The 15,133-nt window shown below is 39.3% G+C and overlaps 1 protein-coding gene across 2 annotated transcripts in view; it reads right to left on the reverse strand.

Annotated features, from left to right (window-relative positions):
* Positions 1 to 15,133, reverse strand: part of CD99L2 (CD99 molecule like 2) — a 105,091-nt gene that overhangs the window by 43,148 nt on the left and 46,810 nt on the right. For both annotated transcript variants that reach the window (XM_068532985.1, XM_068532984.1), the window contains exons 2-3: positions 10,337 to 10,396; positions 675 to 743 (exon numbers count right to left, since the gene is read on the reverse strand). In XM_068532985.1, the coding sequence (XP_068389086.1) occupies positions 675 to 743; positions 10,337 to 10,396 (129 nt within the window). The remainder of the gene's footprint in view (positions 1 to 674; positions 744 to 10,336; positions 10,397 to 15,133) is intronic.

Genomic DNA, 15,133 nt, shown 5'->3' on the forward strand with positions numbered 1-15,133 from the left:
CACCTCTTTGAGGGTGCAGATGTGAAGACGTGAGGGCAAACTGTAAAGCAGCACTCACTCTTTTGGGTCATGACTGTCTCTTCAGAAGAAAGGTAGCTATCCACTTCAAGGAACATGGTAGCATGCTCCTTAAGTACTAGTAACAAGTTGCCAGATGGGAACAATGTCTGCGCTCCCCACCCCGAGGCTACATTTCTCTTTATATCAGTGAAGATATCTGAATAGTAAAATGGCCCATCTGGAGAAAAGTTAAAACAGCTCCAGGAAAGAGTCACAAAGAAGCAACAAGTTCCAAAATCCTTCAGTGAAAGATGACACTGTAAAGCAAATGCCATTTCAAAATGCTCCATCTGCCTAAAGAAAATGTTTGATGGGCTTCATAAAACCTAAACAAGTATATCTTCCCTGATTTTAGAGTGTAAAATGGTTGAAAAGGGGAGGAAGTCCAAATGCATTTTTCTCTTGAAATTCTCCCAAGCAGGACTTTTCATAAAACACACAGAAGTCATAGTGACTGGTCATACTCTATTAAGTTAAACCCAGTGTTCAGATGAAGGTCTTGGTTGGCATTGCACACACAGGACTTAAAACTATGGGTAGTTCAACTGGATACTACCCCAGAGGGAGCTCCATGGGGTCCCTCCTTAGTGCTCTCCTCCGAACAGCCGTGTTACCTGCAGGCTTTGCTGGAGCTCTGGTCGCTCCCGGTCTCCTGGTTGTGGTGGTGACATGGTCCCATCTCTCTAAAAGCGGGAAGGGGGACAGCAAGGGGAGCACCATTAGTAACAACACACAGCAGCCACTGCACGGCTCAGGGAAGTCACAGCATGAGTACAGCACTCCTGTCCTGGTCCTTGAGGCCCCTCTAATGCCTCTGAAGAATCACCTTGAGGATGACAAAGAGATGTAAGAAGGTTTACATGAGACGAGTTCTGCTTGCTTTTCTTCACAGGATGGGTGGTGAGGTGGACATCCCACATTTGATCTGGTGATTAGTGGAGCTGGGACATGAGCCCAGATCGACAGAAGATGACCACATGCTTCAGGGGGTTCCAGAGCTTGAGCACAACCCCTGAGAGCTCCAAGCCTTGGTTGTCACCACTCTCAACCTGGCACCGTAATCACAGATAATACTGCCCAGGGATGAGGTGACGTTATGTTCCCAGTAGAGTATGGGAGCGTCTCATAAACTGAAAGTGGTTACAACACCAACAAAATATTTTATATAAGTGTGGTTACTGCTGTTACTACTAGGTCTTTCAGCTCAACCATATTCCTTTAAAATTGTGGACTTCTTGCACATCAATTACGTAGCATGCCATGAGTTTTCCAATAGTTTCTTTCCTTAAACATCAAGACTATGTTGTTAAAAAAATAAAAATAAAAATAATGAAGCCCCCCAAAAAAAGACTATGCTGTAACTGTTCCTACAATTAGAGGTAGAAGAGGGAAATGAAATTTAAGTAATGGGAGAGGCAGAGATGAAACAGGTTTGGCTTTATGCACAGCAACCATTCAATAATTAATCAACTACTCAGAAAAAAACAGCAAAAATAGAAATTGGTTGAAAGTAAAAGGATGGATAAAGGTATACTATGCAAATAGCAACCATAAGAGAGCTGGGGGAGCCACACTATTATCAGATAAAATAGTCTTTAAGACAAAAATTGTCATAGGAGTCAAAGAGTGACATTTTATAATAATAAAAGGATAAACCCAGCAGTAAGATATAAAATTTTAAACATGAGCACCTAACAACAGAACCCCCAAAATATATGAAGCAAAACGTAACAAAACTGAAGGGAAGGATAGACAATTCAACAATAGTTGGAGATCTCACTACAATCCTTTCAATCATAAATAGAACAAAAGGGAAATACAAGATTTGAACGACACTATAAACCAACTAGATCTACCAGACATCTATAGAACGCATGCCCTCAAAATAGGAAACACATTCTACTCAATTACACATGGAACATTCTCCAAGAAAGACCACATGCTAGGCTACAAAACATATCTCAATATATTTTAAAAGTCTGAAATCATACAAATTGTGTTCTCCAACCACCATGGAATGGAAATAGAAATCATTAACAGAAGGGCATTTGAAAAATTTCCAGCTATATGGCAATTACACAACACACTCCTAATAACCAATGGTTCAAAGAAGAAATCACAAGGGAAATCATAAAATAAACTGAGATGAATGAAAATAAAAACACAACATATTAAAACTTCTGTCACAGCAAAGGAAACCACTGACAAAACGAAAAGACAACCTACTGAATGGGAGAAAATATTTGCAAATGACTGATCAATAAGGCATTAACATCCAACACGTACAAACAGCTCATACAACGCAACATCAAAAAAACAAACAACCCGATTAAAAAATGGGAAGAACTGAATAGACATTTTTCCAAAGAGGAAATGCAGATGGCCAACAGACACATGAAAAGAGGCTCAACGTTACTTATCATCAGGGAAATGCCAATCAAAACCACAATGAGATATTACCTCACACCTGTCAGAATGGCTATCATCAAAAAGACCACACACAAAAAATGGTGGCAACAATGTGGAGAAAAGGGAATCCTCCTACACTGTTGGTAGGGATGTAAATTGGTCCAGCCACTGTGGAAAACAGTATGGAGGTTTCTTAAAAAACTAAAAATAGAACTTCCATATGGCCCAACAATTGCACTCCTGGGTATCTATCCAAAAAACCCCCCAAAACACTAATTCAAAAAGATACATGCACCACAACGTTCACAGCAGTATTATTTACAATTGCCAAGATATGCAAGCAAACTAAGTGTCCATCAACAGATGAATGGAAAAAGAAGTGATGTGTATATACACACACACACATACATACACACACACTCACAATGGAATACTGCTCAGCCATAAAAAAGAATGAAGTTTTGCCATCTGCAACAACATGGAAAGACTTGGAGGGTATTATGCTAACTGAAAGACAAATACTGTATCATAGCACTTATATGTGGAATCTAAAAAATAAAACAAACTAGTGAATACTTAAAAAAGAAACAGACTCACAGATATAGAAAATAAACGAGTAGTTACCAGTGGGGAGAAGGAAGGGGGGAGGGGCAAGATAGGGGTAGGGGACTAAGAGGTGCAAACTATTATATATAAAATGTGCTACAAGGATACATTGTACAACACAGGGAATACAGCCAATATTCTATAATAACTATAAATGGAGTATAACCTTTAAAAATTGTGAAGCACTAAACTGTACACCTGTAACTTACATAATATTGTACATCAACTACTATACTTCAATTTTAAAAAATGGGCAAAGGACTTAGACATTTCTCCAAAGAAAACATACAAATGGCCATCAGGTACACGAAAAGATGCTCAGCATCACTAATCATCAGGGATATGCAAACCAAAACCACAATGAGACATCATCTCATACCTGTTGGGATGACTACTATCAAAAAAACAAAAGATAATGTGTTGATGAGGTTGTGGAGAAAAAGGAGCCCCTCCTACACTGTCAGTGGGAATGTAAAATGGTACACCCACGATGGAAAACAGTACGGAGGTTCCTCAAAACAATGAAAAACAGAACTATCATTTGGGGACTTCCCTGGTGGTGCAGTGGTTAAGAATCTGCCTGCCAATGCAGGGGACACGGGTTCGAGCCTGGGTCCGGGAAGATCCCACATGCCACGGAGCAACTAAGCCTGCGCGCCACAACTACTGAGCCTGAGCTCTAGAGCCCATGAGCCACAACTACTGGAGCCCGTGAGCCACAACTACTGAAGCACACGTGCCTAGAGCCCGTGCTCTGCAAGAGAAGCCTGCGCACCACAACGAAGAGTAGCCCCTGCTCTCTGCAACTAGAGAAAGCCCGCGCAGCAATGAAGACCCAATGCAGCCAAAAATAAATAAATAAAAAATAAGTAAATTTATTTTAAAAAAAAAACTATCAAAAAAAAAAACAAAACAAACAAACTATCATTTGATCCAGCAATCCTACTTTTGGGTATATATCCAAAAGAAATGAAATCAGGATCTCAAAGAGGTATCAACATGTCCAAGTTCACTGCAGCATTAATCTCAATAGCCACAATATGGAAACAACTCAAGTGTCCATTGATGGATGACTGGATAATGAAAACGTGGCATATACATGCAATGGAATATTATTCATCCTTAAAAAATAAGAAAATCCTGCCCTTTGGGACAACATGGATGGACTTGGAGGACATCATGCTAAATGAAGTAAGCCAGACACAAAAGAACAAATACTACATGACTCTACTTTTATGAGGAATCTAAAATAGTCAGATTCACAGAGAGTAGAATGGTGGTCACCAGGGGCTTGGGGGAGAGGGAAATGGAGGAGGTGTCAGTCAAAGGGCACAAGAGTCTGGGGGGAAAAAGGAAAATAAGCTGGTGAGGATGTGGAAAAATTGGAATCCTCATACACTGCTGGTAGGAATGTAAAATGGTACAGCGACTGTGGCAAAAAGTTTGGCAGTTCCTCCACAAGTTAAACACAGAATGACCATATGACCTTGTGATTCCACTCCCAGGGTATATACCCTAAAGAATTAAAAGCAGGTATTCAAACAAGAACATGTACATGCAAACAAAAACATGTACGTGCATGTTCATAGCAGCATTCTTCATAATAGCCAAAAGATGGAAACAGTCAAATGTCCATCAGCTGATGAATAGATAAAACTGTGGTCTATCCATACAATGGAATATTACTCAGACATAAAAAGGAATGAAACACTGATACATGCTATAAGGTGGATGAACCTCCAAAACATTATGCTATGTGAGAGAAGCCACAGACAAAAGGTCCCACATTATATGATACTATTTATATGAAATATCTTGGAGAGACCAGTCAACTGATACAGAAAGTAGACTGATGATTGTCTGGGGCTAGGGGGAGGTAGAAATGAGGAGAAACTGCTTAATGGGTAAGGGTTCTTACTCTGGAGTAATGGAAATGTTTTAGGACTGGATAGAGGTGGTGGTTGCACCACGGTGAAATGTCTTAAAATGCTACTGAATTGTTCGCTTTAAAATGGTTAATTTTATGTTACGTGAATTTTACTTCAATAGATTATTTACAAAGAGGGAAGGGTGGGAAAGGAGAACATCATCACAACTGCATGTGCATTCTACCACAATTCAGTTTTAGTAAAAGTATATAGGGAAGTTGAGAATATGGAAAGTCTTTCTCTTAAAATGATCATACTTCCTTCACTCTTTGCGAAGGCTTTGGGTACACGAATGCCTACTTCAATGTGGAGGCCACACCAGTGGATGGATTTTTACGGTAAGGGAGCCACAAGTGATAATCTGTTGTCATTATGTATTTTGTAAAATCTAGATCATCAGTTTAGAGATAGTTTTATATCTATAATTTCCATTTGACTTTGCACCCATAATACGAAGAAGTACAGCTTACCTGTCTAAATGAGGCTCCTTATGTATACCTTATATTATGGTGATATGTATACTTAGGAAAGAGAAATGACATGACTGAAACCATTATTTGTGCAACTTTCAGACAAGCAATTGCCACTTATATGATATTAGCTTAAAATCCGTATGCTTCATGCAGTGCTTGTGTAAAAATATTTCTTTTTCCAGCTTAAAAAAACAAAATCAACTGCACGTAGATGTGAAGGGTTTACTTGGGGGACTCTGATTTCTGTTCTGTCCTTATGCTGTGCCACACTGTCCTGATCACGATAGCTTTGTGGAGCTCTGCCCTACTACTCACAGCTTCTGAGGAGGCTGGTTTCTCGGAAGATCTGCAGGTGCCAGTTCAAGAGAGTGCTCCTTACATGTCTAGGGAACCCGATGCTCTGCCAGAGCCTGAGCCTGCAGTGATACAGAGCATGACCTTGGATTTGTGCACTTTTAATATACCATTAACTACAGATTTTCTTGTTGTGAGCCTTTGAATGGGATTTATTATCATCCATAATTGAGATGAGCAAAGTCTAGCTACTTATCAAGGAATTAGAATAGTAGGTCACCGTCATCAAAGCAAAGAGCTGCTAAAATAAAGACATCTGTTCCTGTGAAGCCTTGCTCAAAACGACAAACTTAGAAAGGATTCTCTGATGCTCAGCAAATGCTGCCAGCAACACTGCACTCCTGCCCGGAGCGCCTCTTTGCAAGGTGTGCCGCACCCCTGGGTGTGGCTTAACGACAGTGCCACGGCATTCGGAGAAAATCGGGGCACTCATAAGAAGCTTGATTCGGCAAAAGCAGAAGTGGGTTCCCCCTGTGAGATGATTGCTCACAGAGAGAAAAAGGGAGAGATGACGGGAGAGATGGAGGGAAGCGGGGAGTGAAGGCAGGGGAGAGGGAGGGGCAAAATTCGGAAAGCAACATGGTGAACCTTGAAAGCGTTATGCTAAGTGAAGGCAGCCAAAAGTCAGTCCACATATTATATGACTCCACTGACATGTCCCAGAACAGGGAAATCCAGAGAGACAGAAAGGAGATCAGTGGTTGCCAGGGGCTGGGGGGCGGGGAGGTGAAGAATCAGGGGATCAGAGGGTAATAAGTGAAGGGTACAATGTTTCTTTTAAGGTGATAGAAATGTTCTAAAATTGGCTATAGTGATGGTTGCACAACCGTGTGAATATACTAAAAGCCACTGAACTGTACATTTTAAATAGGTGAGTTGTATGGTATGGGAATTATCTCTAAATAAAAGCTTTTAAAAAAATATTGCAGGAGCTTCCCCTTGTACTTAGAATAAAGTGGTCACTATGCCCAATAACACCCTATATGATCCAGCCCCTGCCAACTTCTCCTTTTCTCCAACATTCTCCACACTCTGGCCACACAGGCCACCTTCCAGGCCTGAGAGTCAACCCAGTTCTTTTCTGCCTCAGGGCTCTTACACTTGATCCCTTGGCCTTGAAGGCTCTTTCCCTGCTCTTGCATGTCACCTTTCCTCAGAGAGGTCTCTACTGCTTGATCTAAAGTAGCCAACCCCTTTTGGGGCCCTCCCTGCCCCATCACCCTACTGTATCTGCTCCAGAGTACTCTATGATATCTGAAATGATTTTATGTACTGTCTGAGTCCTTCTGGAGAGAACAGCTCCATGAGGGCAATGACCTAGTCCACATGGTATGCCCAGCAACTGGAGAAGTGCCTGGCAACAAACAAGCACTCAACAAACACTGTTGAATGGATGAATGAATGTCATGTACAAATATCCTGACCAAGGTGTCAGGGGCTTTTTCAACAAGAAATGTACAATGTACAAAGTAGAATGTTCTCCAACCAGAAAAACAACTGAGCCAAGGACAGATGGATGGGCCTATCTCTCTGAAACCTCAGTTGCATGAAATGCAAGCCCAGATAGAAAAAAAGGATGGCAGAGTGATGTGGTCTTGAAGGATGTCATTCAACCAAAGACACCATGTGCTGGTGGTCCTACAGGTCCCAGACACACTGGCTGATGGGTGCTGATGAAGATCAGAAGAGCTGGCACACAACTGACAAAGGGATATAAATATTAAAAAGTCCTCCATCAGGAAATTAACAAATTTACTAGTCAGGGGTCTGTTTATACTTACTGTGTTTGTTTTGTTGTTTGGTCATGTTTGGTTTTGGAAATGTTAAACAATTCCATTAAAACCATCACTGCTAATAAATTAAGTATATTTATTTTCCTGGGAATCTAAAAGGCCACCTGCATGTATAGGACTGTGGACATGCTCAGGAAAGACCTGAGAATGCTCAAGGCTCTCACCTCACACCACACACAAAACTATAAAGCTCTCAGAAGTTCATTTTTAGGTATATGATCCATTTTGAGTTAATTTTTGTATAATGTATAAGGCAGGGATCCAAATTCATTTTTTGCATGTGGATATCCAATTGTCTCAGCACCATTTATTGAAGACACCATTCTTTCCCCATTGAATAGTCTTGGCATCTTGGTCAAAAGTCAACTGGCCATAGATGTAATGGTTCATTTCTAGACTCTCAATTCTATTCCATTGAGCTCTATGTCTATCTTTATGGTAAGTACCACACTATCTTGATTACTGCAGGTTTGTAGTAAGTTCTGAAATTTAGAAGTGCGAGTCCTCCAACTTTTTCTTCTCTTTCAAGATTGTTTTGACTATTCTGGGTTCCACGAATTTCCATATGTATTTTAGGATCAGCTTGTCTGCAAAAATTCTATCTGGAAGTTTGACGGGAATTATGTTGAATTTGTTGATCAATCTAAGCAGGTGAGCATTCCTCGTGTATGCCTGACTCTTACACCAGAGACCCAGCCACAGTAAGTCCTTCCAATGAAATCAGTTAAAGAACAATAATAATGGCTGACACTGAGCACTCACCTTGTACCGAGTCCTCTGCTGAACACTTCACAGGGGCCATCTTATCTAACCCTTACAATTATTATTAATTTATTATTATTAACCTCATGCAACAGATGAGGAAACTGAGGTGCAAAGAAGTCAGATAACTCACCCAAGGTAACAGTTAATAAGTGGCAGAGGCAGGGTTCAGACACAGGCAGTCTAACTCCAGAGCCCGTGCCTTTCTCAGTCTTGAACATACAAAGAGACCTCTCAAACTCATTAAAAAAAAAAAAAAAAAAAAAAAAGACAAGCAACCTGGCAGAAAAATGGGGAAAGGATATGAACAGACAATTCACCAAGAGGAAAATGCAAATGGCAAAAAAAATATGATTTTTTTGTCCATGATACTGGTAAAATGTTTTTGATTGGTAAAATCTGGCGATGGTACGGGTCTGGGGGAAAAAGGTACTCTTGTAACAGTATCAGTGGGAGTAGACGATGGCACACGCATTGTGGAAACAATTTGTCAAAATCTATTAAAATATAAAATACATATACCCTTTGGCCTGATAGTTTCATTACACTTGGACACAAAGGAAATAGACCAGAATGTTCACTGAAGTCCCATTTGTAATTGTGCAAAACAGAAACAAACCACGTGCCTGCCAGTAAGAAGTGGCATCGCTGGCCATGGCCAAAGCCACACCACTGGAATGCCAGCTCCATGAAGCATACGTTTGTGAATGAGATATAGGTATAAAAATATAGATATATAGATAATATAGTGTGTTGAATAGTGGCCCCCAAAATATATAGCCAAGTCCTAAGCTCCAGAACTTATGAATGTGGCCTTATTTGGAAAAAGGGTCTTTGCAGATGTAATTAAGTAAAGATCTTGAGATGAGATCATTCAAGATTATCCAGATGGGCTCTAAAACCAACAAAAAGTGTCCTTATAAAAGACTGAAGAGGAGAAGACACACACACAAGGAGAAGGCCAAGTGAAGATGCGGGCAGAGACTGGAGCCATGCAACTGCAAGCCGAGGATCACCTGGAGCCGCCAGAAGCTAGGCTAGGCAAGGAAGCATTCTTCCCCTAGAGCCTTCAAGTAGGCGTGTGGTCCTACCGACACCTTGATTTTGGACTTCTGGCCTCAAGAACTGTGAGTGAATAAATTTCTGTGGTTTTAAGCCACCCAGTCTGTAGTACTTTGTTACAGCTGCCTGTAAGAAAGGAAACTAACATAGATAGCTATATTCACTCAGGTCTTCAATACATATTCAGTTTTTTTAAAAGTTGTGAAATACATATAACTGAAATGAAAAAAAGCCCTACACATGTTATGTAAAACAAAATCACTGAATAATCTATGAGTACAGATGTTCACAACAGCAGAGAAAACTAGTTGGGACCAGCATATCTCAAACTGACTTAGGAAGCTCCCTCTTGGGATGGGAGTGGGTGTTGTAGGATGGGGAGGGATCAATGGAAATATCAACTTTACTTTCTAAGCATTCATGCATTTTTTTAAAAGAATGGTTTAAATTTTTTTCTCAAAAAAAAAATGTAAAGAGAAACTGATGACAACGCTTAGCATTTGAGAGATTACCTGTAGATACCGTTCTAAGAATACCTGTTATAAAAATATCTAAAAGGAGAAACAAATCCTTTATCCAAGTATCTTTTTCTGAGCTAGAAAAAGATAGTCCTTGGAGGCCACTGCTGAGGTGTCACACCAGTAAAGGCTATGACTTGAGCCAGAGAAAATCCTGTATGAGTTATTGCACATTTTTGGTATTCTCCACAAAGGAAACAAAGGATTTTAACTATTCAGATTTTCTTTAAATAATGCAATTTACGATAACCATGTTATATCTGATCAAGTGAAATACAGGCCACCTATTGTTTTCCCTGAATGTGTATTCTGAATGGGTAAAGCCTATTAAGCATTATTATTTGCTTTTAATAGTTTGATTTACTACTCACGCTTTACTGAGGAAGTTTCTTCCAATGCATCCTCCAGACTGAAACCAACGTCCCCAGATCCTAAAAATTTAAAAAAAAAAAAAAAGATTTTTAAATGTAACTGCCTTTGCGAGACACAAAATAATACTGAAATACTCTTGTAATGGTCACTTCCCTTTAGACAGTGTCATGAAGATAATGCCACAAAAGGAAATCAGTTGAAACCACCCAAAGATATATTGAATTGATATCCTTTGACAAGTAACCTACTGCTACCAAAACAATAACAACAACAAAACAGTCTTCAGTCTACTTGAAGGCTGAAGGCTCAACTGTATGAAACATGAAGTACAATCTTACTAAAAAAAACTTTATAGTATGACTTTTGCAACAGGGAGTATCAGAGCCCAAAAACTCCACTGATAATGGACAAGTTCTTCCACCCCATCCCGTCTCTCACACAAAGGCTGCTCTGCATTTTGGCAACCCAGGGCACCTTCCCCCCTGATCCCAGCAACTACACCTAGACTAGTATCTCTGACTGATTACACATAACTAAAAAGGCGCTGGGGAAGAGTTTTTCACAAGAGAATTTGTCCTCCGAAGTGGACCCATCTGCCCAACCCTGACTGCTATTGAACTTGACAGCTTTCATTCCCTCTAGATGGGCATGTAGTTTCCCACGGGGGTATATACATTAACTCTCAAGCAAACCACTATGCATGTATACTGACGTTGAACAAATAAGTAAATGGACAGTGGATTATAAAAGCCAGGTTTCTCACTGTTGGAGAGGGAGGTTACAGATCAGAAGAGAAGGCTAGAATGATCTATGTGATAGTGGATCGGAGTTGGAGACCTCAGTATGAACCACATTTAGCTTAATATATATACAGATGGTTACACACAGAAATATTCATAAACATGTGTATATACATGGGTTAGTATGCAGATATATATTCCCTCGCTCTGTCAGGTGAAAAGACCTAGAAGCAACAACACCCCAGTAGCAATGAACACACCGAGCACCCAGATCCTGGTTTTCTAAATGGAACCAGAGCTCCTTGGAGATATGGCTGATTCTAGAATTGGGGCAGGAAATATCTAGATGAGTTTGGAGCATCTTACAGTGCTAGAAGTACTTTAAAATATATTGATATTGGTTGGTATATGTCAAAGGACCACAGGGCCGACTGAAAGAGTTCTCAATGGCTAAAGCTGGAACAATTTTAAGCAGCAAAATAAAGTGGTATTGGATTATGACCCTAAGTATAAAATAAATTTCCATGAGTCCAGGCTGATATAAATACTTCAACAAAAACATAAAAAGGAGGGAATAGAAGAATTCAAGTTAATTTATATAGATATTTCTCCTCTCCGTAAGTGTTGACTTCCTTCCAAGATTACAGTATGAGAAGGTGGGGGGAAGAGATAGTAACTTTACAGTGGAGAAACCTGACAAACGCTACATCAGCCACGCAATCAAGGTCAACTTTAACAGTGATGAGTCATATTGATACTATATTCCCTTGATATGATGTGATGACCAGGGCACTATACCTGTGTGGTCTTCCTCTCAAGGAAGTGTAACTCTATAACCCCAGTATAATCATAAGGAAAACATCAGAGACATTCCAATTGAGGGGCATCCTACAAAATACCTGACTAATACTCCCCAAAACTGTCAGGTTGTCAAAAACAAAGTCTGAGAAACTGGCATAGCCTGAAGAGCCTAAGGAGATGTAATGATGGAGAGTCATGTGGTACCCCTGATTGGATCCTAGAATAAAAAAAGGACTTTAAGTAAAAACTAAGCAAGTATGAATAGAGTATGGACTTTAGTTAATAATAGTGTATCAATGTTGGTTCATTAATTGTGACAAACGTACCATGCTAATATAAAATGTTAATAATGAGGGAAACTGGCCGTAGAGCATATTAGAACTCTTTGTACTAGCTTTGCATTGTAAATCTAAAACTGTTCTTAAAAAGTTTATTTTTAAAAACACATTTTCTATAGCAAAAAAAAGGGGTAATCACTGAAAGAGTTATATGATATATAACCTCTAACTTATCCAAGAAAAAAAAAGAAAGGTCAACACCAACAACTAAAATTCAATTCAACAAAAGTCACCAAACAGAAAAAAGAAACAAAAACATGTTAAATAGAAAACATGGACTTTAACATAATATGTACACTCATATCAGTAAAAAGTGAGTGTAAATAGAGTAAATCTCCTACCAAAAGATAAATGGGGACTTCCCTGGTGGCACAGCAGTTAAGAATCTGCCTGCCAATGCAGGGGACACGGGTTCAAGCCCTGGTCCAGGAAGAACCCACATGCCACGGAGCAACTAAGCCCGTGCGCCACAACTACTGAGCCTGTGCTCTAGAGCCTGTGAGCCACAACTCCTGAAGTCCATGTGCCACAACTACTGAAGCCCGTGCGCCTAGAGTCCATGCTCTGCAACAAGAGAAGCCACCGCAATGAGAAGCCTGTGCACCGCAATGAAGAGTAGCCTGCACACCACAATGAAGAGTAGCACCTGCTCGCCACAACTAGAGGAAGCCCGCGCGCAGCAAAGAAGACCCAACGCGGCCAAATAAATTTTTTAAAAAAAGATAAATGCGATAAAAAATTACTATGTGCTGTTGACAAAATATACACCTAAAACAAAACATATATATATATAAACATATATATAAGCATATATATAAACATATATATATGTATATAAAATAGAGAAATATATCAGGCAAATGTTAACAGGAAGGAAACAATATTAATATAAGACAAAGATAAAATTTAAGACCTAAACCTCTAAACAGGAAAAGAGCAATATTTTATGGGAATAAAGCATATAATCCACCAATAAAATAAAAGTCTTACACTTAATAACCTAGCTTCTAAAATTCTAAAGTAGACTTCTGCTTCTTGCTATGATGAAATAATTGGTATCAGATTAGCTTTCCCATCATAAACGACCATAAGATAGACAAAACACGAGGCAACAGCTTTCAGCATTGAATAAGCACTGAGAGACCGCAGTCCCTGAGATCAGGGAAATCATGACAGCTAAATCCAACAGGTGTTCCTGGACTGGATCCTGAACCTATAAAGATCATCACTGGGACAATCAGTGAAATCCGAATGAGGGTCTGTGGACTACATGGTAATACTGGATCACTGTCAATTTCCTGATCTTGATGGACGTACTCTGGTTGTGGAGGAGGGTGTCCTTGTTTTTAAGAAATGCACACTGAAGTATCAAGAGGTAATGGGCATCATGTTTGGGACTGATTCTGAAATTGTTCAGAAGAAAAGTATTTGGAGATACATATACACACCAGAGCAAATGTGGTAAAACTGGGAAGTCTAGGTGAATAGTAAACGGGAATTCCTTGTATTAGATATTACTGGAACAACTGGTGAAACTTGAATGAAGTCTTAGGATTAGGTAGTATTAACGGATCAATGTTAATTTTCTGATTCAGATGGTTACATTGATGATATACAAAAGGATGTTTGTAGGAAATGGACTCGAAAGTATGCTGTGGGAGAAGAGATGATAGGGCATGGTAACATATTCTTAAATTATTGGGGGGAAAAAAGTTCCGTGTACTGTACTTGCAAGTTTCCTGCAGGTCTGTAACTGTTTAAACATTTAAAGAATTAAAATAATTTAAATATGCATATTTCTTAATCCAATAATTGTACTTCCAGGTACGTGTTACAGAAAAATACTTATACATGTGCCCAAAGAGTTATGTACAGGATGTCCATAGCAGTACTGCTTACAACAGCAAAAAGAAATGGAAACAGACCAAGTGTTCAAAGAAGAATAGTTGAATTAAATATGGCAAACATGGTTCTTCAATACAATGAAATGTTCTGTAGCTGTTTAAAAGAATGGGATACTCTCAGTAAACTAGGACTAGAAGGCAATTTCCTCAACTTGATAATGAATATCTACAAAAAACCTACAGCTAACATGATATTTAAGGGTGAGAAACCAAAGCTTTAGAAGATCGGGATCAAGGCAATGATGTCCCTTCTCACCACTGCTTTTCAACATCATACTGGCAGTCCCGGCTACTTCAATAAGAAAAGGAAAAAAAGGTATAAAGATTGGGAAGGAAGAAATAAAACTGTCTTTGCAGAGGACATGATCATACAAAATAATCCACCACCCCCCCCCCAAAAAAAACCCCAAAACAAAAAACTCCTGGAACTAATAAGTAACTACAGCAAGGGTGCAGGATATAAGGTTAATACAAAAGTCAATTAATTTCCTATGTACCAGCAATGAACAAATGGAATTTGAAATAAAAAACACAACACCATTTACATTAGCGGCCCCCCCAAATAAACGCCTGATATAAATCTAACAAAATTTGCACAAGCTCTATATAAAGAAAACTACAGAACTCTGAAGAAAGAAATCAGAAGAGAACTAAATAAATGCAGAGATATTCCATGGATAGGAAGACTCAATACTGTCAAGATTTCCGTTCTTCCTAATTTGATTTACAGATTCAGTGCAATCACAATCAAAATGTCAGCAAATGATCTTGTGACTGACAAACTGATCAAGTTTATATGGAGAGGAAAAAACCCAGAATAGCCAATACAATATTGAATGAAAAGAACAAAGTTGGAGGACTGACAACTACACAGCCTCAAGACTTACTATAAAGTTATAGTAATCAAGATAGTGTGGTATTAGCAACAGACAAACAGATCAATGGAACAGAATACAGAGCCCAGAAATAGACCAACATAAATATAGTCAACTGATCTTTGACAAAGGAGCAAA

This window comes from Eschrichtius robustus, chromosome X (genome assembly GCF_028021215.1).
Source record: "Eschrichtius robustus isolate mEscRob2 chromosome X, mEscRob2.pri, whole genome shotgun sequence".
Classification (NCBI taxonomy): domain Eukaryota; kingdom Metazoa; phylum Chordata; class Mammalia; order Artiodactyla; family Eschrichtiidae; genus Eschrichtius; species Eschrichtius robustus.